This window comes from Ambystoma mexicanum, chromosome 7p (assembly GCF_040938575.1).
Source record: "Ambystoma mexicanum isolate Mex_15411 chromosome 7p, UKY_AmexF1_1, whole genome shotgun sequence".
Classification (NCBI taxonomy): domain Eukaryota; kingdom Metazoa; phylum Chordata; class Amphibia; order Caudata; family Ambystomatidae; genus Ambystoma; species Ambystoma mexicanum.
Genome location: NC_090939.1, coordinates 723,842,620 through 723,869,574, shown reverse-complemented (window position 1 = coordinate 723,869,574; position 26,955 = coordinate 723,842,620). Strand labels below are relative to the sequence as shown.

General features: G+C 45.8%; 1 protein-coding gene across 2 annotated transcripts in view; it reads right to left on the bottom strand.

Annotated features, from left to right (window-relative positions):
- Positions 1-16,195: 16,195 nt before the first annotated feature.
- TXLNG (taxilin gamma) overlaps positions 16,196-26,955 on the bottom strand; it is a 567,462-nt gene continuing 556,702 nt past the window's right edge. Inside the window, exon 10 of one of the 2 annotated variants that reach the window (XM_069636805.1) lies at positions 16,196-16,940. In XM_069636805.1, coding sequence (XP_069492906.1) covers positions 16,605-16,940 — 336 coding nt within the window. In that variant the 3' untranslated portion in view covers positions 16,196-16,604. The remainder of the gene's footprint in view (positions 16,941-26,955) is intronic. The other variant, XM_069636806.1, reaches the window with a different exon arrangement.

Below are 26,955 nucleotides of genomic sequence, written 5' to 3'. Positions count from 1 at the left end.
GATGGTCAGCTACAGCCAGGAGAGGAGATTCAATCTTTTTAAGTACATGGGAGCCTGTCAATTCATTGTCTAGGGAAGTCTGGCCATCTGGTAGAGTTAGTTTGGGATCAAGCAATAAACCTAGTGCAAGGGGTGCTTAAGGACAGAGTTGACAACTGGTTTATAGGTTTCGATCAGGTTCTCAGGCTGTGCCCAGAGGCCATGCATACTGAATTGGTAGCAATATAGATTAGTGTGAAATAAGGATGCCAGCAAGTCTGGGTGTAGATATTTTTCACCAGTTCAAAGAGAACTTTTTTGTTCCACCCTGCCCTCATTATTGACGTGCCCTTGCAAATACTGGCTTAACAGGGGCCCACGCGGTGCAGGGGCCCCGCAACCACATATCCTGGGAGGGGGCACTAGTTGAAATAAAAAAAAATATATATATTTTCAACATTTCTTTTTGAATTCACTCTGCATTTATAAAGAAGTAATTTCTGTAACAGAAATAATTTCTTTATGAAGGCAGAGTGAATACAAAAGAAACTTTCTTTTAGAAGTCCGGGGGCTTCCTTCACCCCATGACATGAAGAACCTCACTCTGCCTTCAAAGAAATTATTTCCGTTATGGTTGCATCCTTAACGGAAATCATTTCTTTATGAAGTCAGAGTGACTTCAAAAAGAAACAATTTATTTTTGAAGTATTATGGCTCCCCTCAACCCCATGACGTGTGTGTGTGAGTATATATTGAAAGCGTGCACACAAATGTATGGGTAACTGGGTGTGCGTGTGTATATATATGGTGAATGGTGTATGCGCTTGTGTTCAGTGGCGCAACAAAATCTACATTTCAGGGGGGGCTAACCATTCAAATGTTGGGAGAAGCACTAACTTCATGTATGGTGGGAGAGGAACAAACTGATTTGTGTGGGGGCATCCAACTTTTTTACTCATTTTAACAAGACTATTCTAGTGCAGCTTCAATGTTACAAGCAGTTAACTCTCTCCTTTAAGTCTGAAAGCACCCACTTATGGACTGCTGTGAGAATGACTGGTCTCCTGTTCCCTCTCAACCGTTCCAATCACTCCCCAGGCATGCAAGTACTAAACCCACATCACAATTTCAATTGCCTAAAAAATATGGCATTTGAATGCAGGTACTAACAGTGAAATGCTGTACATTAGTAATGGCTTGGCCGGGACCTTGTTAACAGCGAAACCCAGGTGCCGTTTAACATCTGTGTCCTTCTCTGTCAGCCTACTGCTCTGTAGGTCAGCCAGGTCAAGTCACCATAGCCCACAATTTCAGAGGGAGGGAGAATTTATTACTCCTAGCCCTATTCTTCTCATCCCAGTACTTGTCCATGAGGAACTATGCCACATACACAAGTACCGGGATGAGGTAGAGGTACGTTAAGGTAATGCCTGACTTAACTACCTGTAATCTTTATTGCTCCTAGTCCCACTCTTCCTCATCCCAGTACTTACCTATGGGGCATGGATCCTCATATGTAAGCACTGGGACAAGGAAGAGGGACGTGGGGGTAATTCTGGGCCAATTCACTGATTTTGGAGGTTGGGGAAGTGATGGGAGGGAGAGGGGATGGGGGGGGCAGGATTGTGCAATAAATCATAATGGCCGTCCATGTCCATGCTAGGCAGGAATGATATGTGGTATTCATGGCTCGAGAGGCATTTTGGTGCACCCAGTCTAGTAATTCCTCAGTTTGGTATGACTTTTTGCCTGGGCATCTCTGATAAAGCAGTCCTGCTAAGTGTAATTACCTGGCTAGATTAGCATTTGGGTTCTGCCAGTCTAGCCGCTTCTTACTGTGGTATTATATATTTTTCTGGGCATCTGTGATAAAATTATATGATAAGTCATATATAAGGCACCTGTACACAAGTGTTTTTAGGTGCAACAAAGGAAGGAAAACAGAGGGAAGACAAGACAAATGATCTTACTAGGCCTTGTGTCATTCAGATTGTGCAAGTGTGAGAAAGAGAAGTGCAAGGGGAAAGGGAGGGGGGGGGGAGTGCAAGGAGAACAAGGGACTGGAGGGTTACAGTTACAGCCCTTAACTGCGTGGTAGGGCCGGAGGCGGTGCAAGGGTCACTGATCAACAAAGAGCCTGGACTCGGTGAGACAGAGGGTAGCCAACCAACCAGTTGGTATAGCAGACAGGTAGGAGAGAGGGAGAGAGAGACTGGCAGAGTCTGAGGAGTGGAGTCAGTCTTTCTGCTTTCCTGACAGTGGCTCTACTGTGTCTACACTTAAAAACGGTTTCCCCCCCCCGCGGAGCGGGCGCGGAGTCTGAGGAAGTCTGTGGAATCCGTGGTTTAACCCGTGCTCTTCCTCCGTTTTGCCTCTTCAGTGCATTGCCGGGGTTTGTGCCTCCCTCCCGCCTTGTTCCTACCACTGCGCAGCCTCTGACTCCGTGGCCGTGCTTCGAGGCCTTGATTCAACTGTATCCCTGCCTTTGACTCAGCAAATCTTTGTGGAACCATGCGCGACACTACGAAATCTACTTCGTTTGCAAAAACACGTGTACAATGCAAGCTGGAATCAGCAACGCCTAGCTCTCATGAAGTACTCATTGTGTCACCAGTTGCATTGATTGAGTCCTCGCAGCCACTCCAACCCCAAGTAAGTGATAACAGTCCTAGTGTGATACACACATCTGTTAATTCACCTGTATTGCCACTGAACGACAAAAGAACCGCCCTGGGAATCCAACCTGTTAAAGTGTGTGATCTTGTACGACAGACGCATCCACCTGTTATGGACGGTGGAGAGTGTCTGACCGTGGCCTCTGTGCCGAGCAACGAGGCTCAAGTTGATGTCTTGGTGAGCCGTCTTGCAGTTGTGGGTCTCACGCCCAGAGCGGTTATCCCCCTAGGCGAGCTGGTGTGCAGTTTGTTGAACGAGCGCACGCACAAAGCTGCAAGTGAGGATGGTCAGAGTGCTCCTCCTGAGCATGTGATGGAAGAACGTGAAAAGTTAAGTTGCACTAACGTGTACCTCAATGGAAGCTGTTACACAAGTCCAGAGTCTCCCCGCCCTCGTTTTTACAGTACTCTGGAGAAGCTGATCACTTCACCACCGCTTAGCCCAGATGTCGTTTTAGTCATCGGCGACGACAATGTATTCTGCCCCCTATATGAAAACACGGGTGCGTGCGGGGCTATAGGGCAAGACGCCCCGAGAAATTAGTCTTCTCTCACAACACTTTATCAGAAAGAGCCACACTGGTATAAAAACAGACGAAATTCACTGGACGTTGTTAATAAAGTTTTAACAGATCTTACTCGTCTAAACAAAGAAAGAACTCACAAAACCATAACCAACGCGATGCCTGTGGGGGTGGGGCCAGCCACTGAACCACTTGCTGTTTCAAATCCTTCTACCACAAAAAAACAAAATCAAATTGCTGGCTCAATGAGCCTTTCTAAACCAAGAAGAGCCGACTCAGCCATCTCACCGAGTATCAGATGCTCACAGATGAAAAAACTTAAAATGACAAACACCTTACCAAACACTCAGTCGAACTCTCTTCAGTGTTGAATTGCCCTTAGGTGAGGCGGTGTTAGACGCTCACTGTCCGCCAATGGATTCTTCATCAGATTCATCCTCTTCTGACTCCTCTTTAATGGAATGCCCATTCCCAAAAATCAGACGGCCTCCTTACCATCAAAGGTGCCATGTACTGCAAGAGGATGGCAAAGTTAACGTAGTGAGACACGTGCAACAAATGAAAGACCTTCAAACAATAATAATGTCTTCTATGACATTAACAACTGCCCCATTTCTTAAAATGTACGAGCACCTCAATGACAACATGAAAGCTTTCAAACATTGAAAATGTACACAGCTCGTACAAAGAGGCCCTCACTGAGACGCAAAAGAAGACAGAGTGGGCTTTGGACACTTTAGCGGACTACACCAAAAATGCCAACTTGGATGAGAAACTTTTTGCAGAAGTAGCCAAAGAAGCTCCAAATCTTTTCCAGCAAAAAAAAGGAGCCAAACAAATTGAGAACCAACACTGCGAATGGTGCATATCCAGACCTCTGCACGATCGAGTGTCCCCTTCTAGCAGTCCAACATGTCCACCCTCAACTGAAATTGATGCGAACGTGCCTGGTATCTTAACTGAGAACATGGTGCCGAATGGAGAAATCACAAATAAGTCCACGCGACCAAAGGTCGCTCCAGAGAATGAGGCCACCGCCATTCCGAGTGAGCCGCTTCTAGTTGGGGACTGACTGGTTGCGGCCCCTGCAGAGGTTGAAAATGAAGGCGCCAGCGTGCCACGACAAGTAAAAAAACTCATACCCTAAAGATAAGGTTCTGGCCACGCAATTCTCCGACATCTTTATTGAAAGTCAATCTTCAAGAAACTTGGCTCTATTAGATCTTCAGTTGGCATCTACTTCCAACTTGAGCCCTCACCGTCAATTGGCCAGTTTGGAAGCCACACCAGCGAAACCTCATGTTCATGATAATCCTCCGGAACTCTTCGACATTTTCAAGAACCCAACGAACAATCAAAGACCTCTCACTGCACAACCTAAACCGAGAGGTGCCTGTGTGAAAAAGTCCAAAAATCAACCCACTAAGAAAATGAAACTAGGAAATGATTCACGCAAGTTTCTACGTAACATCAGAACAGTCAATGTGACGGTAAATAGAACCATTGTGAAAGATAAAAGCTGTGAAACAAAAGTCACTTAGAAAGAAGCAACAGTTCAGTTGGACGAAGGCTCAGCTCCTGCGCCATGCATTAGTGATGCATCTGTAGACCTGATGAATATTTCAATTTATGAAGATGTCGACGGCAAGGATTTGAATGTGCATGACGCAATTGTGCAGGTAGATGGCAAAGCCTTGCATGTCATGCCCAGTCGCGACACCTTAGGTGACTTCAAAGAGGCAACTAACTTAAACATAGTCCAACAACCATCCCAATTATCTCAACCTCCTCCCATGGGACAAATCGGGGCACAAGTATTAATGGCTCCCGACACGTTCAGGAGGGATGCAGTGTGTGAGGGAGAAATTCCACTTCATCGAAATAAAGTGTCAAGATTCTGCCAAATAATTCAGCAACCCACCACTCTGCAAGATGGTCACATTAAATCTAAGACAACCTTCATGACACTGGACGAAAAACACACAAAGTTGGCTGCAATGTCCCATACACAAGATGTCTATTCAAGCATGTTAGACATACCACTTAAAGCCTCCATCAGTAACGGGTCACAACCAGCCTGCTCTTCCACAGCCTACGTCCAGCAGGACAGACAAAATGAGTGTAAATCTGACTTGCAATCGCCCTCCACCACCTGTGCCACAATTAAGCACAAGTTGACAATGCTAGAAAACAGTAAAATCCTTTCTCAAGCTTCGAACGTCAAAAAGGCGAAAACATCTATACAAAAAACACAGGCCCTACATCAAGTACTACTGGAAAGTATAGAATCTTCAGACAATTTAATCCTAAACCGGCATAATGTGCTGTGGCTGTGTCACCTTGTTCCTAGCCTTACAGCTATTGAATACGGGGATTGGAAAATTGTTGAATTTTTCAACGAAACCAAAAACTATGCTGTAATCCTGCATCTGCAGTCTAAACTAATAGCCGATACCTTACTTGAAGCCGGTCCGGTGTTAATGTCCCTGGGGTTTGACATCTCTACAGTGCCCAATTGCTCTGTGTCTAGATCTGCAGAAAGCGGCACACCCAGAGGGAAAATCTGTGGGGTCAAACAACCACATGTAGAGGCACTAAAACCTATAGCTGTCGTTTTGCCACCACCTGTGTCATTGCGAAATGGCCTTTTAGATAATGAAGCTTTGGCCAAACCACAGATGAATGACCTCATAAGGATAACAATCAAAGGAGCCGACAGTGGAACAACAAATTTCGATGATACAGAGCAAGTTGCCAATCGGGCTGGTAAAGCAACCGATTGGTCCTGGCTTGCCAGCACATTAAATACTGAACTGTACAAGTAATGCCAGGACCAAGGGGGACCCTGAAGCTGCATAATGGGATCCTGGAATACAAGGGGATTTACGCATCTGTTTTCAACTGTCTGGGCAACCGGCCTCGATCTTCTTTGCTTACAGGAAACTTGGTTAAATGTAACTCCCATACTGGAAGGATTCGAAATAGCGTTTAATCCAGCCATTAAGCAGCTCAAGGGAAGACCAATGGCTGTGTTATTAGTGGCAGTAAAGCAAGACTGGCTTTAGGATAGAAAAATCCACTAACCTATCTCCATTCATTCAAGTGGTTCCTGTTAGTTCCTCGGGAAAAGAGAAGTCTCAAATACCTTAGATGTACATCATCAATTTATATTGAAACCACACAGCAGCTGGCTCTGAGACTTTTATTGACCAAGTTACAGCTGCCATTGACGATCTAATTGAAAAGGAAACCCCAATTGACCCAATTATTTGCGGAGATCTAAACATCGAGTGCATCACACACCAAGATCCATCTAGTGGTAAAAGAAAACCAATAAGTCCCAACAGCGGATAATAAATCAATGGTGTTTGGAAATGGATCTCCGTGATCTAACGATGTTAAATGGTCAAACATCTGGTGACATTCCAGCTCAACCGACTTGGAGAAGATACGACCAAAGTTCGATCCTCGACTATGTATTTGTGTCTGAAAATATCCACACGAGGACCACTCGCTTAGAGATCACCAAAATGACCCATAGTGATCACGATATGGTGGCTCTAACCTTTAACAGTTATACTCACCGCGAACAAGTACTGTGGCCTCACGTGGCGAGAACCGGAGCCTGCAGGATTCGTTTACATCTTGATGACGAGGAACTAACTCACATTATATCTGAATTCCAGCGGAAATCGGAGGCACTGGAATATCAACACCTGTTAGAATTGTAGGAGCGTAAACAATTTAAAACACGTCGAATTTGCACCAAAACACAAATTCGACTTGGAAATTCTCCAACGGAAAAGAATATTGCAACGTGACCTAAGAAATTTGCAAAGAGATACTAATGCCAACATCCGTGATCAGATAAGATCGAACAGTCATAAGAACTGGCTCAAGTCCCATAAGGTCATCATGGTACAAAATGACAGAGTTAATGTCTAAAATGATTAGCAAAAAATCTGCAGATTACTGGAGACTGATAAACATCAATCAAGCCCCCCCCCCCCACCCCCAACACGTCCTCCAACCAAACTTGGTTTCAGAGGCAGAGTGGACGTCCTTTTACACCGATCTTTTCCGCAAAGAAACAACCAAAGTGTGGGAAGCTCCCTCTCTGACCCATTGGGGGCTTGTGTTTGACAGATCGGATATCCTACAGGGAATCAAGAACATGCATGATTCCAGAGCCCCCGGGCCGGACGGCCTAACAAATTATTCCATCAAACGCCAGCCGGACCACTGGACAGACTTCTGCGTAATTCTGTTTGACAGAATTGTTAAGTGTTGTAACACCCCATAATCGTGGAAGTCTGCTGTGATTGTACCAATCTTTAAAAAAGGCGACAGAAGGAATCCAAAAAACTATAGACCGATAGCGTTGCTCGACGTGCTGGGGAAAGTTTACACCACCCTATTGCAACAGAAACTCCTAAAGTGGTCTACGGAATCAAACCGTGTAGACCCAAGACAAGCAGGATTTGTTAAGGGTGTGGTGTGAACCTTCTGTTGTTAAATCTACTGAAGATGGAAGCACACCGGTCTAACTTCAAGGTTTACCTGGCATTAATAGATCTATCATTTGCCTTTGATAGCATAAACAGGGACCTACTGTGGGAAAAACAGCATGTGGAATTGTCCCCCCAGCCTACTGGCTGCTATCCAAGAGTTAGACTCAAATACCTCAATCAAGATTAGACTTGATCTTAAAAGGCATACTATCAGCCCCTATTAACACACACACACACACACACAGGGGTGTCAAACAAGGTTACCCCTTGGCAGCCATTATCTTCAACCTGTTCATATCAGACATTAAGGAGATCTTCAATGGACTTGCCACTTTTCCACCCAAAATCCACAGCACTCGCATAGACTACCTTGTTTACGCTAATGACCTTATCCTAATGGATTTGACACCTATAAGTCTCCAGCGCAAACTCACCATCCTTGAAAATTACTTAACAACGAATGGACTTCACATGAACAAAAAATGTCAAATTTTGGTTCTCTAAAATTGCTGGGAAATAGTGGGAACAGGAATAAATTGAACTGGTACCTTGCTAAGGAATCTATCAAGATTGTAAAAAACACCACCTATTTAGGTATGAGGATTAGTGCAAGCAGAAACGACACCCCATGGGTCGAGGTGACTAAAACCAAATGTAGCCAGTTGGCATGCCAAGCTTCACTGATCAACAGAAAATTTGGAAAATTCTCACTAAAACCAACTGTCATCTTTTTTCAGCAAAAAGCAGTGCCTGCACTGATATACGGAGGAGAAAATGCCTTTGGGTGCAGACACGACCTGTGGAACCCGCTTGAGAACATCTTTTGGTCAAGAGTTTTACACTTACCCAAGGAGACCCCAACGGCTTGCATAAAGTTTGAACTTGGTTACATCTCAATTCAAGCTCGTGTATCTTGGAATCTACCGAGCATGTTTAGAAAAACTATGCAAATGACACCGCCGCCACAAATTCTTATATTGCATAAACCAAACACAGATTAAAACACACACGATTCTCTCAATGGAACGTGCTATGTCTTGAAGTGTTGGACACATATGACATCACAGTTCAGACCTTAATTGAAAATCCAGACTTGGCCAAGAAGAAGGTTTGGAGATCAGATTGGATCAACACATGTAATTTAAGAACTGAATCAAAAACGACGAAGGACGCTCCTGGAGAAGCCAGAGCATATGGCAAGCTACAAGTCTATTTAACTTGCTTTCCAGACCAACATACGACAGCATTATATATGTATTTTAGGCTTCATGTCCTGGCCACTAACGAACATCTGAGCTTCTGGTCCAAATATGCCGATCTGGACCGGACGTGTCGCTTTTGCAGAACAAATAACGAGACTTTAGAACACTTCACAATGTCGTGTCCAGCGTTTGAACAACAAAGAACAAATATTTTTGGCCCAGTAATTAGTAAACACAAAACACTAATTGCTGCTGATTGGTGGAGAGCCCTGTTTCACGGATCAAACAGAGCTGTGCTATACGTCTTAGTTGCCTTTCTCCGAGTCCTAAAGGAGGGTCTAGACGCTGAGAAAGCAAACTTAAGATCTAGCTAAACAATGGGCCCGAACTCTATCCTTTCTGCACGACAAACTTGAAATGACATAGCAATTAGACGAAAGTTTAGATGATGAAGAGATGGGAAAACATTGAAATGTATTTTCTGTTCTAATTTGGTGATCTGTTTTTAAAGGTTTGAATAAAATAATAAAAATGAAATAAAAAAGAAAGAGAAGAGGAACGTTTTGAGCTGCTACCGGTGGTCCGGCTCAAGTTTGTGAGGGGCAGGGAGGCATTCTGTAGAGCAGAGAGATCCAATCCCCCCCCCCCACTCTCTGCCTGGAGAAGCATCTAACCCTTAGGGATCAAGAAGGTAGGTATTTTGGAAGAGAGCATTGGATGTAGTGCAGATCCCAGCCCCAGAAAGCCTTGTGGCCAATGTAAAGGGTCTTGAACTTGATCCTTGCAGCCACGGGGAGCCAGTGGAGAGATGTGATGGCGGGAGAGATACGATGGCTGGAGAGATACGGTTCCTGGGCTTGGGGCCAAGGATAAGTCTCGCAGTCCTGTTCTGGATTAGTTGTAGAGGGCGGAGAGTAGAGGAAGGCAGATTGAGAAAGTGGCTGTTACAGTAGTCCAACTTAGAGAGAACCAGGGCTCTGGAGACAGTGAGCTTCTGGAGGAAATTGAGAAAGGGAAGAGTCCCTTTAAGGAGGTGCAGCTGGTAGTGGGACTTCTTGGCGACGTCCGAGATGTGAGGAGACAGAGTGGAGTTGAAGATGACATCAGGAATGAGCGAGAGAGGAGGCTGAGGGGAGCCTAAAGGAAAGCTGAGTGTCATCTGCATAACACTGAAAGTTGGAGAAGAAGGTAGAGATCAGGTGGGCCAAGTAGAGGTTGAAAAACCAGGGTGACAGGATAGAACCCTGGGGAACGCCACAGGTAGAGAGGTGGCGGAGAGAAAGGGACCAAGTTGGACCTGGGAAGGGCGGACCAAAAGGAAGGTCAGCCACTCCAGAGCCTGATCCATGAAGCCCAGGTTCTCACAGTCGATTGATCAGGATGGCATGGTTGACCGTGTCGAAAGCAGAGGAAAGTTCAAGGCGGGTGAGGACAGAAGGAATGCTGGAATCAAGGTTAGAGATCAGATCTTCAGAGGTATTTAGGAAAGCAGTTTCCATGCCTCTGGCAGCTCTTAAGCCAGACTGATGGTCATGGAGACAACCAACAGATTCAATGTGGAGAGTAAATTGGTAGATGTCCAGCTTTTCCAAGAGTTTGGGAGAGGGGAAAGTTCCAGTGGCAGAAAAATTATTAGAAATCGGCCAAGGCAAGGGTGTCAATATGGTCCGATGATTCTGGAGCAGCAGGCGAGCACCTGTTTCATTGACACTTCCATAGATGGGACTTGTCTAGAAACCTTGTCAGGTGTTATAGTTAGAGAGGAGAAGGGAGGCGGAGAGGGAGAGATGGCCAAAGGGGGGCCGAGAGAGGAAGAGGAGATGGTGGACAGGATGTCCTGAGTTTTAGCGGCTAAGCGAGAGGCCAAAGCCATACAGAGGGCCTGCTGAGGGAACAGGAGAGGTAGAGACCACAAGAGGATTGGCCAGTTCCTTTCAGATTTTAAAAAGTTTGGCCGTGTTTTTAGAGGCCGCAGAGATGCAGGCTTGAATGTGTGCTCTCTTCTTGAGGAGTCTTATTGCTTCGACTGGCATTTTGGTGCAATCAGTATAGGTATGTCTAAATGTGGCCTAGCATGCTTTACTGTAATGTTATTACATGTCTACACTGGTCTACATTGTGCAGCCAGTTGGACATGTTTTCATTGTGGCATGGCATTTTTAATAGCAAAGCATTAATGTTCCTGTGCACTGTTGGTGACTTGCATTTATTGGATTGGCGTTACCCTACAAAACAATAGCAAACACTGGCTTTTTAGCAAATTCTCAGAAAGTGTGATGTATATTGCATTAAAACACATTTATATCTTTCTCCTAGTGCAGTGTGCGGCATACCCCTTCAGCAGCACGTTTGTGCATATTGCACTAGCGTGGTAATCTAAGCCACCCCAGAGTGTGGCACAACCTGTGATTTGTTGCCGAGTTGGGGGGGGGGGGGGCCTCAGCATGGCTCGCAAGTGGCCCCCAGTTCTTGTGTTACGCCACTGCTTGCAAAGACCATGTTCATTGCATTCAGGGTTAGAGGTCTCCTGTCAGTTGGAACTTGTAATGTTTGTTGTGTGACTATGTAACTATGGGACGACGTCATGACCTCCAACGGAAAGACCCCAAAAAAAGGTTCTGTAAATGAGCTGATGTAAACAAATGTTGAAAGGGGATGCAGTTAAATAAATGGGTCCAATGAAAACGTGGGAATAAAAAGAGATTATATTCCTTTGTATAGGTTTGGCCAAGCATGTGTGTGTGTGGGTGGGTGGGGGGGGGGGGGGTCGGGAGAGATGATTTGTAATTAAATATGCGGGAGTGTTTTAACTGTTGCAAAATGTATAACATTTGTAAACTTGTGTGGTTCGAGGAGATTCAGGTTAGTCTGACTCCACAGCGTCATGTAGCTCCTCCCAGCAATTTGGACAATAAACTTGCTTTATGGACAAACATGCACTTGCTTCTTAAGAGGTGAGCCTACTTTGGGTTAAGGTGATCAGAGAGGTCCATTCATACAGGAGTGATGGGATTCACTGCAGGAGTGGGATCTCTCAATTTTTGGTGAGCGTGCTAGTCGTCCTCCAGCTTCGGCCCTTTGGCTTTGGCCTTCAAAAATCTAGCGGCTTTTAAGTGAACAACTTAATGCCGATTTTTTGTGGACAGTTCCCTTAAGACCTTCAGGTTCATAGACTGACAAGAGCCATAGTGCCCCATGTAGTGGTCCTCCCCAGACAGAAGAAACAAATGTTGTGTGGGTCTGTGATGGACATCTTGGAGCTGCAGTCTCAGCAGCGTTTAAATCCTGAAGTTTGGGGCCCAACACTGGTGCACGAAAAAAATTCAAGATCGTGATACGAACAGCAGGTAAAAAAAGAATCTGAGGTGGGTGGGGGCAGTACTATAAGTATGGCTATTAACATCATGTCCGGAGTCAAGGAGTGTTGGAACTGAGGCACACGAGCAACAGAGATGCCAGAGAGCTGCGTTACTTAATGGTCTTTGATGACAAAAAAATGTAAGTGCGTCTCCTGAGGCATAGGTCAAGCATCCTTGTTCTGCAACGACTGATGGAAACTTAAGTGACCCTCAAGCTAGTTAAGAGAGGGCAGGAACTTACCAAAGGAATATTGTTAGACACACAAAGCAGGTATACGATGGTCAGCCCCGCCCCCCCAATCCCCCAGTGCAGTAAACAGTGTCATCCAGTATCAAAGGCAACAAGAGAGAGAGAAGCAGTTTCTCACCCAGGTAGCAAGACTGAAAGCAGGGAACTGGAGTGGTGTGTGCTGTGCAGAAGAGATGGCATAGTGACATATGTAGGTGAGCATGTCTACACAAGCAACACAGATCTTTGGTAAAACATTGCTCTATAAACCAGTTTCTGGTGCCAGTGCTGGGGGCAGAACACTGGCTCCTTGAATCCACCTAGATCGTTGCCACCTACTTTTATGCAGACAGAATTCCCTAATGAATAAGATGATAACATCCAATTAGAATAGTCGGCTGAATATATGTGGGATTATAGTAAATACATTTTCATATAGATGACTCCAAGCTACCCTTGATGGCAGAACATGCAATATCTGTGCTAGTATTCTCGAACAAAAGGTAGTTTAGGTCTCACATTCCTGACAATTGTGCACCTAACTCACAATAATCAACAAGCAGTACTGAGAATGTTTCAGAACTGTGGTCAATAAAGAAACACAGGCATTAAGCATACATATTTACTTAATCTATACATATTCGTGTAGATAAAATGTCAGCTTCACAGTTGTGAAAAATCTCTACAAAATGTATTTTAAAAGCAAAGCAAGACTGAATGTCCATTTTCCCCGGCCCCCATTTCATTCTTGACAGCACACAAGGGTCGTAAAAATAAAGCAGTGTTTCAGCACAAACTAGAGCTGCATCCGTTTTTTTTTCACAGTTATTCTCATTTACAGTCCAAAGAGGTAGATTTTCTGTAACACCTGAGAAATGAACTGTAACACAACCAGGTGCAAAAGTAGTTAGACGAGGAAAGCAAGATCTGTTAAATAGCCACAGTCTACACTACTGTTCTCGTCATTAACGAACAATTGTCTTCAGCAACCATTCAGTTTTAATGTATTTTTACGGTCGTCAAAATATGTGGTTCCTAAAGTTACATCATACTGTGTAACTGATTGCAACTTAATTTCTGTTTAGATTCGGTAATGCGAGCAAATAAAAGCAGTTTGCTGAAAACAAACCAACACGTTTTTAAAGTATTTGGTCCTTCAGAAGAATGGTGCCGAAGTCAATCAGCTCGTAAACTAGTACTATGCATGTTACTAAACTCCGCAGATGTCTTTCGAAACGAGAGAGCGTAATGAAACGTTCTTGAAGATTTAACAAACATGGTGCACGTTCAATGCGCCAAACAACGCATGCTTCAGTTCGAAGGGTCAGACTGTTAATGGTCTTGAATACTTTTAAGCAGTATTTGAATCGTGCAATAGGGGGTTGAATAAGGAACCGTTTGGTGGGCAGAGAAAGCCGGACAGGGATCTTAGCTTCCCCAGCGGCTGCTTAAGTTAATCGTGTTTTACCAAAGTGTCATTTTAAGAGTTGCAACTAATTAACCACACAGACTGTATGAAAAAATGATTATTTTCGCATAGACGGTAATATCACCTACGCCAAGTGAATCGCAAGGAACAGCATTGAACATTCATACCAAAGGCAACACAACAGAGGCCCCTGGCATCAGATTGCAGGCACATTGTTCATAGCTGGCTGCACCAGCTTATCAATTCGCCCCAATCAGCAGGTCTGAGAGCCTAGGCATTCATGGTTTGTTGCTTCTGGTATGAATGGTTGTCTTACATGATATCACTTCCTTAGTCAAGAATTGGCAATTAATGTTGAACTACGTCTAACTCACCAACTATCAAGCAGAAAATATATATATATATATTTTAAAACGTGTTCCTGGGCAATTACACCCTCCGCCTTTCATGTAAGGTAGTCAATGCCATTGGCATTTTTCAAATTGATAAAAAGCCATTAAGTTGCACGTTTTTAACATTTCAGAATGGTAGCCACATCAAGTATCGCGGTTGTTCTGTTCCCGTGCATTGGCACTCGAACACTGAACAGAAATACTGAGGACCAGCTCCTTCGATGGAATGTTGAAGGCCTCAGAGGGGTCAGGGGGCGGCAGACGTATCACATTAGGGAGGAAAAGACCTCCAGCTCATAGGGCAAGCCTATGTCGAATAACCCACAACGTTAATGAAACATTAAAAGCTTGCCATAATAGAACATTATTTTGGTTAAAAAGAGTTCAGTACTCTGCTTGCTGATTAGATTCCCGCAAACCAGTCCGAGAATCAACGAAATGCATTACACTAGGTTCAAACACGATTCAGGCACAGTAAACTATCATTTTCTTGATAAACCGTGGAGTATTTCAAATGAACAAATGTAGGCTGGCAGTTGTGCGAACAGTGAATCTTCCTCAGTGCAGCACGAACATTCAAGCATTTTAGAGAAAATAAACTGGTCACTGAAAGGAAACAAAAATCTAAGATTTCATCCCCTGTTCAGTTAAGTGCAAAAATTGGATTTCAGATTTTCAGGCAATAATGTGTTAACAGACGTATTAAAATCAAAACTATTACAGTGATAGCAACCGGAATGCAAGAAAAAAGTGGGTGTATTGCCCTAACAAAAACTGTTTTAATTCAATTTTCTGTTTTTCTCTCTCAAATGTTACCACCAGAATGTAGATGGTGGGTTGGGGTGAAGCAATATTGGTGAGGGGCTGTGTAATGGAGCCCCTCCCCCGCACTCTGTGGCAAACAATTCATGGAAAAAAGAAAGCAAAAAATTCGTGCAGTTTTCTTTTCCTGGCCAATATACATAACATCCAGAAAAACGACTTTACCGACAGATTGAATTAAGCAGCAATTGGGGACATCAAGTTGTCTTCTCAAAACATTTTAGTAAGGTTGTCAGAGAACATAGGTCTGTTTCCAGTTTATTCAACAAGGTTTGTCATTTAAATTTCCAATAAAAATATAGTTTGTAGCACTGCCACTCCAACTTTGCTGCCATTTTACTCTCGCTATTCACTGCCGGTGTTTTGGAGCAAGTACATTCTGACCTCAAGAGCATCACAGCCTGGCATTTACGTAGGTAGAGTTAAACGAAGGTACGTTTCTCGAAAATCTCAATTTCTGGTCGGATTGGTCCCACCTCAAACATTAGGACAAACACTTTGCAAACCATCCAGCCCTGCGGTTTCTATTGAGATAACCCCAATAGAAAGAAACCATTCAAACTATTACCACGCATATGTCGAACATAGTTCTGGGAATTTTTTGACGCACAAGCAATTAACTTGTGCCAGCCCCTTACTGTGTAGATTCTACTTTTGTGTCAGTTTCATAGGTCTCCAATATAGGCCAAATTTAGATGCAATTAAAAACATTTTCAACAAAATCCAATTCGTTGGGGTTAAAGGAGGGAGTTGGGGAGGCATGGGGGTGCTAGTTAACATACATGCGAAACGCTTAGGCAGATCTTTCATCTTGAGTTAAGGACCTCACATCACAGCCCTGAGAGAAGCATACAAGACTTAAGTACACCCTGTTTTCCATTCAATAAATAATGTATGATTTTCAGCACTCATGTTTTGATTGAGGCAAAACACAAAGTCCCTGTAAATAGTCTCCAAAAAATGCTGAACTCCCTGCCATACATAAATATTAGACAACATTGATGGAGGGTTCCTTTCGGCTCCCTTAATGAACAGAATGTACAGTCTCCTTTGATAAACACAAGACAATCTACTAAACGTTGGTGAAACAGTATGATATTTCTTTTTCATTTGAAAACTGCCAATTACAAATTACTCTGAAATGTGGCTTAAATCCATGCATGGTTCAACAAGTAGACATATGCGGAAGAAACTAAACATGCATTAATTTGGTAAAATAAATTTTGGAAGATGCATTAAACATGTGAGAAATAAACTTAATTTGACTATCCAAAGCTGCTAAACATCCTGTACCACACCAGTCCAGTAGTTCTAAGAAAATACACATATGGTAGAAAAGTAAGAAATTGTTCACAACAAAACCAAGAGGTACCACCAACAGAGAAGGTTATACACAAAATATATATATATGTGTGTCTGAATATATATATATATCTATATGTATGTATGTATATGTATATACATTACATCAGTGTTTACAGTTTAGTCAGCAGAGTCAATGCCGGCCATGGAGCATGTACAGATAGTCTCTTCAATGGAGTTTGCAACAAATGCCACCGGATCTGCATTATCTGGCTGAATTCCAGGTTCCTTGTCAGTGTTAGTTACAAGCTCGTCATTAGTCTCTGCAATTGTGCATGACGTCAACATGTCCACCATCGTTGCTTGACCGATATCAGCAGGAACAGATATTTGATCTTTCAGGACCTCTACCTTCTTATTGAGCTCATTTCTCTCTGTTTGGAGAGCACGACACAGTTTCTCCAACCGCTCAAGCTTTATTTGGAGGCCTTTGCACTCTTTGTCTCGAAAGGTTTTCTATTGAAGGGAACAAAAGGGCCGGTTATTGTTTGACTAATACAATCTTTCAAATGGCTAATCCAGTTTTGCCACTCTTAAAGCATAATACACAAACAGATCAGCAACATAAGAAATGCAATCAATGTACAATCATTATTAATGTGTCCAAATGCACACTATTTTCAGCTGGTGCATGCAATCTATGTTAATTCACTAACACATTCTGATCAGAAGCAGCAGATGAGTGTGTGTAACTCGATGTGAAAGGCTGACATTAGCACATACACCCTATTCCTGTATGCCCACTCCACTGTCTTTCCTGGTCTTACTCTCACTCAAGCCAACCTGCTGTTTATCCCTTGTCTGGTCTTCTTTTCCACCCTACTCTGTGGCCCAACATATAATGTTCTTGCAGCCCTATTCTTTTCCAGATGACCCTCACCAGTTTAAGCGTATTTCTGTCTACATCCCAATCCCTTCTCCGATACCATTCCATCAGTTTATTCTTTTTACTCTCTACTGGCAAAGTGAAAGCATTCCCTTATCTTAGAAAGTATATTTTTGACCAACACTATGTTTGCTCTGTATTTTGAAATTCCAAATGATTTAAATCACCACACCATTAGTGCTAAGAAATATGTATCTTATCAAAAGAAAATATCAAATTATGCCCTTCTAGCAGTGGCCTCCAAACCTTTTTTTTTAATGCTGCCCTCCCACAAGAGAAGATTTTGCGCAGGCCAGAACACCCCCACCCTAGTGCCATTTAATAAATCGCCATGAGTTATAAATACATGGATAAGTAAACATCGCCTGACCTCCTCCTCCCCCACCATTGTACATAAAACCCGCAAATGGCCCAACTCAGCCACATAGGAGAGAGGGCCACGCCAGCTCGCTGCCATCCCCTGCCGCCCATCTGTACTCGACTTTGGGCTGGGTTTTCCCCCAGATTAAAACATTGGGTATTTAAAACCATGTCGCTTGAACCAGGAGCGAGAGACTTAAGACTCAAGACCACTTAAAAGTTCGACCAAATTAATGTAAAATCTCATGTTAGGACTGTACTCTGCAGGAAATATTTAAATACAGCGTTTTAGGTATAAAAAGGGAGCATGTTTTATACATTGCCAGCAATATTATATGAAAATGCTCCTCTCAGGTAATTTTCTAGGTGTTCATGATTAATCTTCTAAGATTGTGGCATTAAGCATATAAAAAAGGTACGAGGTCAGAACAGGATTACTGGCTACTGAGTGGGAAGGTTATAAGGGGTCTACGTCTTTGCTACTCACAATTTGCAATATCTACTGGCATGAGGGCGTCTGTCAACTAGACTTTCTTGGAGGCACTGACCAATTTTACCATGGATTGGGTGGAGTTCCATAGAGATGGGCATATTGTGCTAGGGGATTTTAACTCTGCATGTTTTGATTTAGAATCGGATGTTAATATATCAACGTCATCTCTAAGGCATGGGGTATTGTCCGCTAATTCACAGGTTACGGGGGATAATGGCATCAAGTAGAAAAACTGTTTAAATAGCCTAGGTTTGTACTTTCTAAATGGTTCCACTAATGCTGATAAAGTAGAGTAGACCACTTCGTATAGTGGTCTCCGTAGATCGGTCTTGGATTATATTTTTCTCGACAACTTTTGTTTGACCAAATGTAGTGACTGAAATAATTAGAAACAACTGGAGTGACCACTGTATATTGAGTTATGTACTCAATTGGTCACTGTTGGGGGGGGATTTATAATTTTTTATGCTTCAACTCCTCTCCTAGTGAGACCCCCCCCTCCCACCCCCAGCACTTTTTGCAGGGCGTTTGGACCTTTTTCTTTAAATCCAGAATGAGTGGTGCCTTTTTCCAGTCATTCAATCTTGTGGTCTGTCTTTTAGAACTCCCTTCTTTGTACTCTACCTGTACTATGAAGTCTGTCTGCTACATAGCTCTTAAAGGCATCTGTACTTTCTATTGCAGCACACAGCTCCTTATAAGCAGTGTTGCTGGGGACCCTTTAGGTCCTCCTTTAAGGTTCCTTTTCAATAGCCTCAAGTAACTACAGTTCTTAATCTCCCCCAAAACTCTATAGTCCGAGATTGGCAACCCCCCTCCCCCTTATGTGGAGTGCCAAAGGGATAACTAGTATCCCCCCCTTCTCTCTGCTCCAGTGACTTTTTAGTCACAGACAATCTCCTAGTTAAGGCTGGTGGCAGTGGACGTGTTCCATAAACTATTGTGTAATTTTTGTACCGCAGGCTAAGTCCATAGCCAAGTTAGTGCACAATAGGTGCACCCAAGTACCAACTTGGGATCTCCCTTTTTGTGCCATTACTAGCGTGGATGTTCTTTGTTAGCTCTTCAGTTCTACCTTTCTAGGAGGGGAAGGTCAGTGTGTGTGTTTTGCTTTGGCGGGTACCCTTGGGTGTCCGCGCCTAGGCTCCAGAATGTCTGGGCAGACAGTAAGTGGGGGAGGAGTTTTTCACCCCCTGTCCTTTGGCTGCCAGAGTGCCTGAAAAGGAGCAGCTCCCACAGGGGTCTGGCTGTCCTGATTGGACAAAGCAAATCGACAACTGGAAGCTGAAATAACCTAAGAAGAAGACAACCAGAGACACCTGCAGACCCTTTAAAACACAGTGAAGCGACCACTGCTGTCCTGCCCAGTTTTCTGTACAACAAAGGAGCTCCAAAGAAGACAACTCCTTCCCTTTGGCTGGTGGGAACAACTAGTCCCAAGACTAACTTTGAATTGAGCCATCTCCCGAGGTCCTAGGCGCTTCCAGAGCTGCAGAACCTCAAAACCAGGAGACCTGCTGCCCATTTCGGGTGCATCGCCGTGGAAGAACAAGTTACTTACAAAACTGGTAACGGTCTTTCGATGGGATGTTCCTCCGACATATTCCACATCTGTGACAGTTGTGTCCCACAGCTGTGAACTTTGGAAACTTTGCAGCAGAGGGCATCCTGCGTCGATCCTATGTCCCTCAAGGGACTCCGTCGAGGGTCGACATTACTGGATGTTATATATAGGACGCATGGCTCAGTTTAGATTTTTCCCTCAGAACGTGTGACACCAGTCTCCTGCCAGCATAACAGCCTAAAGCCTTGCGGAATGGAATCTGCAATCACAGAGGAAATTCTCCAGAGGGGCAGGCTGGGAGTGCGATGTGGAATACGTCAGAGGAACATCCCATCGAAAGAACGTTACCAGTTTGGTAAGTAACTTGTTCTTCGAAGGGATTGTGTCCTCCGACGTATTCTACTTCTATGACAGACTCCCAAAGCAGTACCACACATATGGAGGAGGGAAAGAATTTAGAATGTGACAGACTCCCAAAGCAGTACCACACATATGGAGGAGGGAAAGAATTTAGAATGTGAAATTTAGAGTGCTCAATCAAATAGCTGAATAGAGGACTGCCTTACCAAAGGCCAAATCCTGCCCACGGATGGAGTCCAGCGAATAGTGTAACAAAAGTATGGACAGAGGCCCATGTGGCTGCTTCACAATTATTGCGAATAGGAACAACCCTTTGTAGGGCAGTGGAGGTAGCCACACCCCTTTGTAGAGTAGTGGAGGTAGCCACACCCCTAGTAGAGTGAGCCCGTAAACCTACCCGAGGGTCCTTCCCCGCCAAACGGTAGCATTCAGAGATAGTCAAAACAATCCACCTGTACAAGGTCTGTTTGAAAACAGCCTGACCCAAGCGGTGTCCAGCATAACCTAAAAAGAGCTGATCGTCCACTCTGACCCGGGACATCCGTGAAAGATCAAAGCTCTCCTAGGATCCAACCTATGGAGCCTCTCCTCTTCCTTACCCAGATGCGGAGGAGGATAAAAAGCTGGAAGAAACACCTTATGGCTCAAATGAAATTCAGACACAACCTTTGGAAGAAAAGAAGGTCGCACCCGCAGGACAACCCTGTCCTTATGGAAAACAGTGAAGGGTGGCTTGGCAGAAAGTGCCTGCAATTCACTTACTCTGCAAGTGGAAGTAACCGCAACTAAAAACAGTTCTAAAAGACCACAGTCTCAGCGGACAAGGGCTCAAACGGAGCTTCCATCAGGAACTTTAAAACCAAATTTTAATCCCAACCCGGCACTTGGAAAGGGGACGGTGGAAACACATTAGACAGTCCTTTCAGGAACACTCTTCAGAAGAGCGCATAAATATAGACAGTGCCGCCAGGTAACCCTTAATGGTACCTACTTGAAGGTCCTTGTGGGCTAACGAAAGCAAAAAAGACAGACAACACCATAGGAATGGAACATTGGAAAGGATCCACATTCTGACCCCTGCACCAGTCGCAGAACTTCTGGCAACGGTACAGGGATTTCGTTGCAGGCCGCCTGGCCGAAAGCAACACCTGCATCACGTCCTCCGGAAGGTCCCAATCCTTGTATCTCAACCTTTCAGATACCAAGCGTGAAGGTTGCGCGACCTGACCTCTGGATGGAGAACCTGAAACCCCCCCCCCCCCTCTGCCGTGAGAGCAGATCGTCTTGGTAGGGAAGACAGCGTGGAGGGCAGATGGACATGTCGAGAAGGTCCGGGTATCACGCTCTCCTGGCCCAATCCGGGGCAATGAGGATCATTCAGGAACCGAACCTCTGCAACACCAGAGGAATGACGGGGACTGGAGGAAACGTGTACAGCAGTGGGAAGGACCACTCCACTACGAACGCATCCCCTAAAGCACCTCTTGGTGGAAATTCCCGCAAGCAGAATCTCTCACACTTCTGGTTGACACTGGTGGCGATGAGATACACTTGTGGGGTTCCCCGAAGGGCAAAGATCTCCAAAAGGACTTCCTGAGCCAACTCCCCCGTGAGAGACAGTGCTCTGCCTGCTGAGAGCATCCGCCACTGTGTTTTCGTCTCCGGCCAGATGAACTGCCAAGATTGAGATTTCCTGTTGGATGGCCCAGAACCAGAGCTGCATCGCCTCCCTGCACAACGGGAGTGACCCTACCCCCCCCTTTTTTGTTGAGGGAATGCATGGCCACTGTGTTGTCCGTCATAATCAGGACAGTCTTCCCGCGCACATACGGCAGAAAAGCCTTCAGGGCCAGCCTGATGGCTCTCCGCTCTGACAGACTGATGTGGAGTCTGGACACGGACAGAGACCAACGGCCGCTGGCTGTCAACTCGTTGGCATGAGCACCCCATCCTGTGAGGGAGGCATCCGTCACGATTGTCACCTCCGGCCATGGTTGCCAAAACGGTGACCCCCTTCATCAGATTCCCTTCATCGGCCCCACCATAGAAAATCCTGGGCACCGACATCGGAATCTGAACGGGATCCAACATCTTGCCGGAGAACTGCTACCACTGCATCTTGAGAGCCCACTGCAGGGATCTCATCCGCAGTCTGGCCTCCGGCACCAGAAAAATGCAGGATGCAATGAGGCCGAGCAACCTTAAAAATTCGAACGCCAGGAGACGCTTGGCACGTTGAAACTTGTCCATCATCTGCAGAATGTAATGAGCCCTCAACTGGGGAGGCAAACACTGCCCCAGGGACGTGTCGAGCACTGCTCAGATGTATTGGAGTCGCTGGGAAGGTGTCAAATGCGACTTCTTTAAATTCAGGTAGAAGCCCAGCTTGTGAAGGGAATGGCAGGTGACTGGCAGATGATCCAGGACTTGCTCGGGAGAATGCGCCCTAATCAACTAATCGTCCAGGTAGGGGTAGACGTGAATCTCCCTTCTCGTGAGGTGGTGGTGGTGGTGGTGGTGGTGGTGGTGCAGCAGCAGCAGCAGCAGCAGCAGCAGCAGCAGCAGCAGCAGCAGCAGCAGCAGCAGCAGCAGCAGCAGCAGCAGCAGCAGCAGCAGCAGCAGCAGCAGCAGCAGCAGCAGCAGCAGCAGCAGCAGCAGCAGCAGCAGCAGCAGCAGCAGCAGCAGCAGCAGCAGCAGCAGCAGCAGCAGCAGCATGCTGAAGACCCTCGCGCGGAGGTCAATCCGAACATCAGGACCCGCAACTCAAAGTGCAAGTCGCCAGCCGCAAACCTCAGGTACTTACTGTGCTTGGGATGAATCGGCACATGAAAGTAAGCATCCTTGAGGTCTAGAGACACCAACCATTTCTGAAGTTGAAGGGCCTTGAGAAAGAGTGACATCTTTAACTTGTCGTTCCTCAGAAGCTTGTTCAACCAACACAAGTCCATGATGGGTCTCAATCCCCAGCCTTTCTTTGGAAATCAAAAAATCAGGTGAATACCATCCCTTGTTCCTCTCCGCTACAGGCACCAGTTCTATGGCGCCTTTCTCCAGCAGGGATAGGATTTCCTGCGCAAGGAGCGGATCCGGACGCTTCAAAGAGAGTTTCCCCGGTAGATTGTCGCGAGGCCGCTGAAGGAAAGGAAGGCAGTAGCCGTGGGCTATGATATCCAGAACCCACACATCCAAAGTAATGGCCCGCCATTCTCCAAGATGCTGCGCAAGTCTGTCCCCAACCGGCGAACCATGGGACATGGCCTCATGACTGAGCGGACGCGGCTGTGGCAGTGCCAGATGGCAAAGAGGCAACTGCCCAAGCGGCTTTGGCACCCCAAGTATCCTGCTTTCCACCACGGGTACTTTTACAGTGGCCCCTTTGACTGGCAGCTCCCTTTGATCTACCAAAAGAGGAGTAGAAACGAAAGGAACCTCCCCTCCATTGCTGTCCCCTAGGACGAAAAGACGGAGGTTGACGTACTGCAGCGCTCAAAGACTTCACTGCAGCTTTGGAGGTTTGCCTTGCTGCCAAATAAATGAACGCCATCAAAGGGCATGTTCAGAAGAGGGGATTGCACACTAGGAGCAAACCCAGACTTACGCAACCACGCAAACCTGTGTAGTTCGGTGCTTGCAGCCATGGACCGGCTGACACAGTCTGCCGTGTCCAACCCCGACTGAAGGGCTTCACACATCGCATCCTTGCCGTCACGCACGATGGCTAGGAAGCCATCCCTTTCCCCCCCCTCGGGAATATACTCGGCCACATAGGAAACAGGTCCACAAGAGTGTGTAAATCTTGCCAGGGCACATGTGGAGTTGACAGCCTTCAGTGCCATGCTCCCTGACGAAAGAGACCTTCCGAGCCCATCCGTCGAAGCACTTGTCCCTATCCAGAGGGATGGTAGGGTACACCTGCTGCCTCGAGGTGGCCATAGCCACCTGAACCACCAAACTCTCAGGAGTGGGGTGAGTAGACAAATAGCTGTGGTCGCCAACTGATGGTCAGTACTTTTTTGTCAAATTCTTATTGACCGCCGGAAGCGATTCCGGGGCCTGCAAGCCGATGACACCCTTTTTTGCAATGTAAGACGGAAAGGCAATACCGTGTCAGAGGGGGGAACCTTGGTCCAAGATGTCAGTATGGTCATCCTGAATAAAATCCTCAGGCGGACTGGACCACCCCAGGTATTCGCAAACCCTAGACATGAGCCGCCTATAGGAAGAGTCCTCATGAGCCCCCGGATCAGACCTCCCAAACTCAACTTCTGGAGAAGTATCCAGGCCACTGGCATCATGTAGGGACTGCCGCAACTCCTTCAATGGACTGTCACCCAACAATCCCGGAGCATCATCCTGAGCAACAGGATCTTCAATGTCTGATCTTTCCTCCTTCAAAAATGTCAGGCAAAGGCTCGGAAAACCGAGCCTCAGCAACAGAAGAGGTCCTGGCGCCCAATACCAGCCTCTTAGACGTAGAGGAATCCCCAGGAAACTCCTCAGACACAGTACACCAAAAAAAATGCCGAGGGCATCGAAAACATTGACGACGAGACCGCCGAAGGCTTCGACACCGGAATCCGCCCCGATGGAATCAACGCCGATGCCGCTACAGGCGTGGGCTGACAGGACGGACACAGCATTGTGTGAGTCCGACTGGACCGGCGTCGAACCAGTCGACGCCGGCATTTCCACAGGCTGCACCTGTCTCGCTGGGGACGAGGACCGAGACCTGGACGCACAGCTCTTGCGACTGCTTATCCACACAGGACCTCGAGGGCTCCCAGTGCGAGTTGCGACGTGAGGCCGAGCGAGTCGCGGATCGAGAGCGTTCCCTGCCGGCTTTGTGAGAAGGCGACAGGAACCGTGCCTTGCGACAGAAAAATTGCCATAATTTGTTCTTTAAACGATGCCCACTCCTCCGGTGTCGAGGACTTCGTGGAACAGGCGACCGTATGCACAGCACCATCCTCCGCAGAGGACGGGGAAGGCGACCGGTGGCAGCGCTTCACGCTTCAGAGTGCCACGAAAACGAGGAATGGCGGGAACCACTCTGGCACCGAGAACCTCGATCCTCATCCCGACGCGGAGAGTCGCCCCTCGAGTCGTCGGTGGAAAACCCTAGACTTCGATCCGGTTTTATGGGACTTTTTTGATGGCTTACCTGCATGGAACTTCCCCTTCCTTTCATGCAAGGCCTTGGCTGTAAGAGACTGACATTTGGAGCAGTCGGTGTCGTGCGACTCACACAGGCACCATAAGCGAATACGGTGCGGGTCGATCAATGACATCCTGGACTTTCAGGCCCGGCAAGTCTTTAACCTGGACCTTTCAGTCGGAGGTGTCGAAGAAACAGACATAAGAGATTTGAAGAATCCACGAGGCGCGCCTAGTTTCACAAAGCTAACACGTTCGCTGTCGGAAAAAACAGAACTGAGGCAACGGGTACCGTGCGTCCTATATATAACATCCGGTGACGTCGACCCTCGAGGGACAGGGGATCGACGCCATTGACGCAGGACGACCTCTGCTGAAAAGTTTACAAAATGCACAGCTGTGGGACACAACTGTCATAGATGTGGAATACGTCGGAGGACACAATCCCTTCGAAAGGCCGGATCCGTCCAAATCTTTGCTGAACTCTCAAGGACACTCCAGAGATCCGATCCCACTCACCCAGATGCCCTCATCAGAGCGTAGGACTGTAGGAAGCGAAGAAGATTGACTGGGCCACATCCTTTGTTGGTGCTGCAGAAAAGGTGCCAAAACCACAGAGTGAACCAAGACATTTTTGAATCGTGCGCAGGTCCTCCCTTGACACTGCTGCTGAAAGACCCGTCCAGTGACCTGCCTTCAGTCATCAGAAATAAAACAGGTCAGTTAGAGAGCTGCAGCTTCGCGGAGCATTCAGCACAAACATTTTCTTCTAACCTGAGGTACTGTGGGGAAAAAGTTATTGCTCACCCAATTCCAGAAAGTCGCTCCAGAGCTTTGTAGTATAAGAGGTGTCCAGGGCAACCACCTCTTACCTCTGAGTCAAACCACTGGTTGTGGCCCTTTATAGAGTCCTATTTAGGATCTCCATAGTTAGTTATTAACTCGCTGCTTCTAAACGACTAGAGACTGGATGAATCCCCACAGGAACTCTTCGTATTATACTGCTTGTCAAGACTTTAAGTCCTCTCTGAACTGCCTTTAGCTCGGGTTGTGTTTTTGGACTTAAAAGACATGCTGTGAATTTTATGACTGAAGATTAGACAGAGTATGAGAATTTGCTTGATGTCGTCTGGTAGGGTGGTTGTTTGTATTGTGTATGTGTGTCTGGTCGCGTCCCATGTGTTTTTTCTTCTCTGTTATTTGGAAAGCCATTGTTAGATGTTAGTGATTTGGATTCATTTTTTGTTCGAATGTGCTATTGCTTTTTATTCTGATTGTTATTTACTTATAAGGATGGTTTTATTCTGCTGAATTGCATATGTTACTTGTGTGTTTATTTGTTTCGCGTTACCTTAAAAATGTAAATAAAGAGATAAAAAAAAGACATGCTGTGCGAAGAAACCCTCTCTAGAACCTTTAACCAGACTAGTGTTGCTCTAACCCTTTTCCTTCCTTTAAGTTACTTTTGTGTATGTATTTGCAGAGTAAATGTCTTACCCTAAATCTACTAAGTACTGCATGTGCGCGTAATCACCGATAACACGATAGCATTGTCTTTTCCCTTTCTAACGTTACAACAAATGTAACCACAAACACAAAAGGGAAAGTGCCCTTTGAAGTATATTCTAAAGTATTCTTAAGTGTTATAGTGTAA